General features: G+C 39.3%; 2 protein-coding genes across 3 annotated transcripts; both read right to left on the minus strand.

Annotated features, from left to right (window-relative positions):
• Positions 1-668: 668 nt before the first annotated feature.
• On the minus strand, positions 669-2,042 carry LOC122873292 (lysozyme g-like). 2 transcript variants are annotated; one of them, XM_044189817.1, is made up of 5 exons: positions 1,908-2,042; positions 1,623-1,700; positions 1,233-1,447; positions 991-1,141; positions 669-902 (listed from the first exon to the last, which is right to left on the minus strand). In XM_044189817.1, the coding sequence occupies exons 1-5, from the start codon at positions 1,909-1,911 to the stop codon at positions 766-768; spliced, it is 585 nt and encodes a 194-aa protein (XP_044045752.1). In that variant the 5' UTR covers positions 1,912-2,042; the 3' UTR covers positions 669-765. The 2 variants fall into 2 exon arrangements, with proteins under 2 accessions (XP_044045752.1, XP_044045753.1); XM_044189818.1 differs by lacking the exon at positions 1,908-2,042 and having other exon boundaries at positions 1,233-1,511.
• Positions 2,043-4,739: 2,697 nt separating this feature from the next.
• Positions 4,740-7,260, minus strand: LOC122873622 (lysozyme g-like). The gene is made up of 6 exons (XM_044190588.1): positions 6,854-7,260; positions 5,950-5,988; positions 5,759-5,836; positions 5,417-5,631; positions 5,170-5,320; positions 4,740-5,091 (listed from the first exon to the last, which is right to left on the minus strand). The coding sequence occupies exons 1-6, from the start codon at positions 7,104-7,106 to the stop codon at positions 4,955-4,957; spliced, it is 873 nt and encodes a 290-aa protein (XP_044046523.1). The 5' UTR covers positions 7,107-7,260; the 3' UTR covers positions 4,740-4,954.
• Positions 7,261-8,738: the final 1,478 nt, after the last annotated feature.

Below are 8,738 nucleotides of genomic sequence, written 5' to 3' on the forward strand. Positions count from 1 at the left end.
TCTACAGTACACAGATTTAACACACGCTGGTGACACTACCTGTACATGACTGTTCTCTCGCTTTGAAAGCAGTTGAAACAAATGGGTAGAATTCATGTGGTGCATCATCTCTATTAAGTGATGTGTACTTTAGACCCACAAGCTTTATAAATCCTGATGCTGCCTCAACAGCAGTGCAGTTAAGTACACGAGACTACACTGAATATTACTTTTCTCCTTCACAGCAAATGATCACACAGGGTATCTGCAGGAGGCTGTTCAATCTCTTTTGTGGCTTTTCAGGCAGCACCATCTAGACCTGGTGTAAATACTGTCATTTCTGCTAGCTACAGTAGCGAGGATGTTCATCGTAACATACTGTAATGGGCCAGTGTCGATTTTAGCATAGACTTTGAATTTAAATAAATCATTTTCACATGGTTAATCTATCCATCCTTTTTTTCCAGGTTGTGATAATTAGGAATTATTGTTATATACTGCTGGAAAGCACTGAAAAAAATGTGATGTACTAATAAATAATTCTAGGCCACATCATCCCTACTAAATTGCATTCTATGTGGTATTAAAAAGGTCTTGAAAAGTCTTAAATTTAAGTTGGTGAACCCAGCAAAACCCTGTCACAGAGAGGGCACTGTATATACCAAATAAACACAGATTTCATTAGTGGATTTGCTTTGCATTATGTTTATTTAGCACACATTACATAGTGTTTCCTTCATGATTTGCAGATTTTTCAGAGAGTTTTGTCGTGGACAGCTTCAGCTGTTAAAAGCCTCCGTTGTTTTTGTACCACTGAGTTCTGGCAACGACGTCATTGGAGTAGTCTTTACCTGTTGTGTTCTCATCCACGTTTTCATAGGAATGGACGTTTCCATCCCCCATATTGTAAGCTGCTATCCCTCCTGCAGAGACAAAAACAAATTCAAACGAAGCTAAACAGTGTGAAGTGAGTTGGTGCATGTGCGAGTCTACTGGTTCAGTGAAACAAACCTTTCAGCTGCTGCTCCGTGCTCCAGCCAGGAAATTTGTTGCGGATCCGATTGATAAAATGAACCAAGATCTCGGTGCCTTGGCGGAGGTGTTCCTCACTGTCCCATGCGCCCTGTGCAGTGTGTCCACCTCCGTTTGGATTAACATCAACCTACAGAAATGGGATGAACACTGCTGTTATTGTATTGTAATGTGAGGCTCTACTAAGAGGATGTGAGTTAAACAGCAGTATTTCTTCCAACCTGCATCAGTCCCCAGCCGTTATACGCTCCTCTCTTTGAGTCATAGTCTCCCCAGCCATCATGTAGGGCATTTCCGGCCCTGGACTCTCTGGAGATGATGGCAGCGATTAGAGCTGGATCGATTCCATATTTAGCTCCCACACTGTTGATTTTAGACCTGTACTTTTCCATTCTGCCCGCATCAGTCTTTGCCATGGTGTGTGATGCCCTCTCACCTTTAGAGAGAAGTCAAACAGAGAACAGGATCATGGCCTCAGTGCAACAAATGCATCTGCTTCCCTGTCAATAGATAGAGAAACACTATGGATGCAGGCGATGAAGGCTACATGATTACTTTTTATACAATTGTTGATCAAATCAGCTCCTGTGTTTCTCTACTGCAGTGTTTACCTGAGTATGCCAGACTGTCCTGCTGAGCTGTTTCCCATGAAGCTCCAGTAGTTTCAACCCTCATGATGTTTCCATAACCTGCAAATGTTTAGGTTATTAGATTAGTTTTCAACATGAGCACATAGCATGAGGACCTCAAGGGACTTTACAGTTACATAACCCACACAAAAGTGATAAGACACACTATTGTTCCCTGTGAATAAGTATTCCAGTGTTTCTTTCTTCCAAGCACATTCACAGCTGAAAGTCAAGTTCTATCAACAGTAAAATAACACAAGCACCCACCCATTTTTCCTGTTTCCTCTTCTGCTGGTCTCTTTGAAACTGGAATGCGAGAGCAGCAACGCAGTGACCCTCTGTCCACTTGTAACAGTATGTTTGCTTTCACTTTCACTTTGACTTCCTCGTCCTGTCTGCTGTTCTAGTTTTCGCCTGTAGAGGGACTTATGAAGGAAGTGGAGAAAATCAGAAAGCAGCTGATTTGCAAGAAATAGCCCTTGCTGACTTTAACAGGTGCAGGACAATCATTCATTCTGCTCAGTCAGCATCTCCTTGTGGCAGGCTGTGAATAAGGCAAAGTAATAAATGTTGCATGATTTGTTGAAATAATAATGCACACAAGTCTACATCTGTTCATTTTAATGAGCTCCCTGATATTTTGCAGGACAGGGAAATCTGCTGAGGCGATATTCATTCTTTCACCCTGAACTTTATTCAGAGTAATTTTATTGTTTTTCACTTTTAGTATGAATGACATTTCACTAGTTTTGAACTTCAGACCCAAGAAGAGGTGCCTTGATCTTTAATTTTCCAGTGCAGCACATAGATGAAACTGCAACGTCCAGAATTAAGATGTAACTGTCACTGTGTAACAGTGTTGTGTAACATAAACAGATATCCTCCATTAATTCAAGTCTTCCTGTGACCGTGCTTTTGCCACCAAGGCTTGCAGAATCAGTGACTTCTTAAAACTCATCTTTATAGACTTGCTTTTATGTGATGTCGTCTTCTTATTCGTCTCTTTATTGCTTTTATTGTTTCCATTTGTTTTTATTTCCATTGTCATTTTGCCATTGTTTTTAAGTTGTCTCTTGTCTTAATTTTACCTTAATTTTGTCTTGCTTTGTTTGGCATTTCAGTTTGGCTTTATGCTATTATACTGCCTTATGGGTATCCTGTTTCTGCTTTGCCTTGTCTGTCAAAGCACTTTGTAAACTCTGTTTTTAAAGGTGCTATATCAATAAAGTTATTATTATTATTATTATTTCTTCAAGGCTTGAGAATGCAACATACATGAAAGCAAATGTACACACTCCATCACACATCCTGTGCTTTTTTTTCTGATTATTAAGAAAATGTGCTCAGTCATGAAGTATCATCCTTTCTTTCCCACCATCTGTCCTTCTGCTGGTGAAAAGTCAAAAAGCGTCCAGCTCAGGCTTGGTCTTATTTGGAGATTTTATAACAATCAATCAATGCATCCTTCAAAAAACGTGGAGTCTTGTGTTTGAATATTTCACTCAGTGTAAACATCATATAGCTACAATTAGGGCTTGGGACAAGCTAAAACAGAATATGTATATGATGACTGTATATGATGCTGTGAGACAGTGTGAAGTAAGATGATTTTAGCCATGTTAGCAGCATGGCTCTAAGGATGGCGATGTTGGTTGGTTTGTCAATCCACTGTCTGTTGGTCCAGACTGAATTGTCTCAACAACTATCTGATGGATTGCCATGTCATCTTTTTACAGGCATTCATGGTCGCCAGAGGATTAATCCCACTGACTTTGGTGATCGCCTGACTTTAGTGCCACCATGAGGTTGATGTTTGTGCTTTTGAGTAATATGCCTCCACAGCAGGGGATGAATTGTCATGAAATTTGTTACAGACACTCATGGAAACATGGAAGAACATCTATGAAGCCCTATAAGAACTTGTGGCAGAGGAGGGGGGACTACAGGACAGAGAACAAATTGTGTTTATGTCTTATATATGTGAATGTAATAAAAACAAGTATACACAAAAAAGACATTTGTCAATATTCATCAAGCACCATTATCAGGTCAAAATGTTACTTTGTTCAATACTTTGGTTTAAGACTGAATACCTGCAAAGCTAATGACATCCAATTTGATGGGGATGTGTTTAGTGCTAACTAGCAAATGTCAGCATGCTAACACACTAAAGTAAGATGTGAACATGGTGAACATTATACCTGCTAAACATCAGCATGAACTTTTACTTTCCCTATGCAGCACGCAGACAAACATCAGTAGCCTTGACCCCATCTGTGTGATGTAGAGCCACAAGCTTGTGTCATCCTTCACAGTTTGTACTTTCCAGTTCTGCATCATGTGCACATCACTGCAGGTAAAAAGGTTAATACTGAAAAGCAGGCATTAAATCCATACTTACTTACTGCTTTCAGCAAATAAATGGTCACAGTCCATTAGCTGTTCTGGAGCTTTCAATCATATCGCACGCTCTTCACCATGTTATTTCACTTTATTTATAAGCAGTATACAAACACTAGCAGTGTACTGTAACACTTTTATTATAACGCTTTAATTATATTAACATGTTTGTCAACAATTATAAGTCCTCATATGGAGCATAACTGGTGGATTAACAGTTAATGAAAGACTAATAATGCAGAATCCATGAAGAAAAGGTGGAAATCGGCTTTCCAAACGAATCACTTAGAACACAGGGGGTAAATGCAAAATATGTGCACAAATACAGGCAGTATTTATTAACTGTTTATACACAGATAATTCACAGCAAGTTTAAAACAGTTTGTAAAGGTATTCAAAACTCATTGAGCTGTATGATTAGCCTACAACTATGCTAATTGATGTTATCATTAACTGTTTATATAACAGTTAATGAATGCTTCTGAGGAGTTACAGTTGTTGAAAAATACATTAATAAAGATGTATTAATGTCTTGCCATGTTTATGTAGACACTTAAAAATGCTTTAGAATTCACTCTAACGTACTGTAATGTATTTGTTAGCAGATATGTAGACATTTTTAAATCTGCTCATAGGCCTTCATAAAGGGGGGAGTTAAAATAAAGTGTTTCCGTGCGGGTAAAATAAATTGAGCCAAAAAACAAGGAAATCATTTATTTGTGGATTTGCTTTACATATTATTATATTTATTTAACTCAAGCCTGAGGTTTTCATACTGTTTCAAATTCAAACCAGGAGGGTGCAGAGGGAGAGACGTGAGGCAAAGATACTCTGTGAGGTTCTGAAAACAGGAAGTTAGTTATTATGGTTTGGTCCATTGATCAACACAGTCAGCAGTAGCAGCAGCAGTAGTTTCAAAAGCCACCATTGCTTTTGTACCACTGAGCTCTGGCAACAACATCATTGGAGTAGTCTCCACATGCGGTTTTGGCGTCCACCTCTTCATAGGAGTCGATGTTCTCGTCCCCTGCATTGTAGGCTGCTATTCCTCCTGCAGACACAAATACAAATGAGAACAACGCAAAACAAAATGTGAAGGGAGTTTGTCATCTGATTCAGTAAAACACACCTTTCAGCTGCTGCTCCTTGCTCCAGTCAGGAAATGCATGCTTTATGCGTAACAAGAAATAAATCAGGATGTCGGTGGCTTGACAGAGGTGTTCCTCACTGTCCCATGAGTGTTTTGGGGTGCGTCCACCTCCATGTACATTGATGTCAATCTATGGAAATATTAGTGAATAAAGTTCAGATGAACACCACAGCTGGTGTATTGCAACATGAGAGACTAATAAGAGGGAGTGAGTTAAACTGTTTACCTGCATCAGCCCATAGGTATTATATTTTTGTTTCTGTTCGTCATAGCACCCCCAGCCTTCCGTCAGAGTCCTTCCAGCCCTGCATGATCTGGAGATGATGGCAGCAATGAGAGCTGGATCAACTCCTTTCTTACGAGCCACATTTTTGATGATGTGTTCGTAGTTTTTCATTTCTACCAAATCAATCTCTGCCATGTCGTGTGACGCCTTCACACCTTTAGAACGTAATCGAGGAGAGAAGAGGAATATGGCCTCAGTGCAGGTATCTCATTGTCAGCCTATTGGTAGTTACACTGTAGATATAGATATATATGTAACTATAGATGGATTAGTAGTGTTTACCTGAGTAGTTCAGCTTGTCCTGCTGAACTGTTTGCCTTGAGGCACCAGTAGTTTCCACCTTCATGATGTCTCCATAACCTACAAATGTTCAGTTTATTAGATTATGTTTCATCAACACACCTGCACATCAACATGAGCACATGGCATGAGGACCTGAAGGTATTTCATATCATCCAAAACCACTCACTTACTGGAAACAGATGTCAGTGATCCTGTACTTGTGTCCTTGGCTGGAAATATAGAAAGGCACAATGTTGAATAGCACTGAAATTATTCATTGAAACACTTCTGTAGGTATATAAATATTATCTGATAACCATTAGGCAACAAGGGTGTGAATGCAGCCAGGTAAAAGAGTAAATATAACGCTCAAAATGAAAATAAAAATAATTGGTCAAATGATACGGTTAATATAAAAAAACTGCTTAAGATGGAACCAATTTGTGTTTTAGTTCAGTTATCACTGACTGTTAAAAGCTGTTTGGAGACCAGTTATTCCTAACAGAAACCTTGTGTTACAAACGGGACAATTTAAAAGACATGGTCAAGGAGGGTCTGATGAAAGATGCTATCGAGATAGTGTACAGTGTTTTGTACTGCTGCACAGATTTTGGTTATTCTGTCTTTGTCTGGCTAGTCCCCAGACTTTATGGAAGTGCAAATTACCCCTATAACATAGACTTAATTAATGTGGTCTTTTTTTTCCTAAATATTGCTTAGTCCAAAAGATGAAGATAATAAGTTATGATAAGCTTGATATTTCTGATTTCAAAGAGTTGGTCTGCTGCAGTTGAAACAGAGAGTAGGTATCACCAATCAAACGGAGTCTCTTAGTTTCAGAGAGACTTAGAGACCCAGAACTTCTTACAGTGATGGCTCACATGCACGCACCAGGCAGCTTTTAGACGGTGACTAGGTGGGGCGATTAGCCAGGCGTAGGCTACATGTGTAAAAACCAACCAGTTAGTCTTCGTCCTTCAAATGTTTTCTCTTGTAAAACCGAAAAATCTGTTTGAAAACGCCTCTGATCTCACTTATCTCACTTCTGAAACCAAACTTACGCCCTTGAGTAAACAGATCTGACATTAAACTCACCGAGGCTCTCTCTCTGCGCGTTGCAGTCAATCTCCTTCAACGTCTCCAGAGCCACTTCAATGACACCGGACTCTGAGAAGGTTGAAACCAGGACATGTGCAATTTCTAGAAAGTTTTTGCCTTCCAGAGTCGCGCGTCTGACCCGCGGTTCTGCCCTGCGGTCCAGGATCGCGGAGCAGAACTTGTTTAACTGCATGCTATCCAAATCCTCCAGCATGTCGGTCAGAGCACGCTTAACGGTCTTGGGAGGCATCTCTGTATCTCACTCAGAGGACACAAAACCCTGAAGCTGTGAGCTCACAAGTGCGGAAGTGGTCTCTTTTTGGACAAAACTACTGCAGGCATGTAATCGCTCTGAGTCAGTGAGAATTTCCTTCCTGTCTTCAGAATGTGCCCAACGCATTTTGTGCATTAGTTTGCAGTTCGGGTTGGAGCTATTTGAGGAGAGGTCCGGATGTGTGAGGAGAGGTGTGAACTCTGATGTGCTTATGAGGAGCAGAATGCACCAAAGTTATCATTGATTTCTATTGGGGCTGTACACAATTTAGCAGTGATGGATTTAACAGAGGTTATATTTGCTAGTCTTTCGCTGGTTTTCAGTTTCAGTGCAAGCAAGTGGCTTGGTTGTGCACTATTTAGATACTCATTTTGCCTTGCTCTATGCATGAGGAAGTCTGCTCAATGTGTGAGGAAATGAGCTCAGGTCATAGGCCATACTGTTTTCTACTTCCGAGATGTCTTTTTCTAATTTCTGAATATGCTGCAGTCTGGATTTACTTAGACTGAAAGCAAACCCAATTGTTTTATCCCTCAGTGCCTCCCACAGAATATCGGGATCATTCACTGATGGTTTATTAATTGCAATAAATTCATCTAATTGTTTTATTGTGAATTTTTATATGCATTTGCAACACTAAGGTATCAACAAAGCAGTGGTGGAAGAAGTATTCAGTTGCATTTTACTGCTATAGATGTTTAAGGTTGAGCTACTTTTAACTACTTTATATACTGTTGGGTAGTTTCATCTACAGCAATGCATCATATTCTATAAGATCATCATATGTTTATAGCATCGCTGTCCTGTGAGAACCACGTATGTCTAAAACAACTTTTCATGAGCCCAGAAAAAGAGCCCTGTTTTCAGCTTTGTGACGATGCATTTTCCACCTGATCCAAGAGGCGTTTAAATAGTTCATTTAGCTGAAGAAGTAGGAGAATTTTCTCAACCCATAAAGGAACACTCAATCCTTCAGTTTATCACAAACCACATTTGGAGATGAAGGGTATGAAAAATTGTAATCTGAAAAGTCACTAGTAACTAAAGCTGTCAGACAAAAAAGTACAACAATTCCCTCTGAGATGTAGTGGAGTGGAAGTATCGAATTTGTACTTAAGTACAGTACTTGAGTAAATGTACTTAGTTACATTCCACCACTGCAACTCAGGCATTATTAACTAATCTTATGGCCATGTGTTTTAGAAGAGCTTTATTATTGTACTTCATTCCTAAAATAAATGTGTTTAATCAAATTACCACACAGTCATTGACACACACAAAATCTGGGGCCAGTTAATATTATTCCTCTCAGGTCTTTAAGCTGCCATGTGTAGTCTGCTAACTAACCCTAACAGGTTAATGTGATCCGGCCACACATTTACAGTGCATCCGGAAAGTATTCACAGCGCTTCACTTTTTCTACATTTTGTTATGTTACAGCCTTATTCCAAAATGGATTAAATTCTCATTATTTTCCTCAAAATTCTACAAACAATACCCCATAACAATTTTGAGTGTCATGGCAAAGGCTGTGAATACTATTTTTTTGTTTTTTAATTTTAATTATTTTGCAAAGATTTCAAACAAACCTTTTTCACATTGTCATTA

Source organism: Siniperca chuatsi, linkage group LG3 (genome assembly GCF_020085105.1).
Source record: "Siniperca chuatsi isolate FFG_IHB_CAS linkage group LG3, ASM2008510v1, whole genome shotgun sequence".
In the NCBI taxonomy this organism is placed as follows: Eukaryota; Metazoa; Chordata; class Actinopteri; order Centrarchiformes; family Sinipercidae; genus Siniperca; species Siniperca chuatsi.

Bases quoted from the DNA above. Each gene is read 5' to 3' on its own strand.
- LOC122873292 (XM_044189817.1), bottom strand. The intron at 1,448-1,622 runs GTAAACACTGCA...TTCTCTCTAAAG, and splicing joins GGACAGTCTGGCATACTCAG to GTGAGAGGGCATCACACACC. The intron at 903-990 runs GTTTGTTTCACT...TTGTCTCTGCAG, and splicing joins CACGGAGCAGCAGCTGAAAG to GAGGGATAGCAGCTTACAAT.
- LOC122873622 (XM_044190588.1), bottom strand. From the start codon at position 7,106: ATGCCTCCCAAGACCGTTAAGCGTGCTCTGACCGACATGCTGGAGGAT. The intron at 5,989-6,853 runs GTGAGTTTAATG...CTATATTTCCAG, and splicing joins CGCGCAGAGAGAGAGCCTCG to CCAAGGACACAAGTACAGGA. The intron at 5,837-5,949 runs GTAAGTGAGTGG...GAACATTTGTAG, and splicing joins ATCACTGACATCTGTTTCCA to GTTATGGAGACATCATGAAG.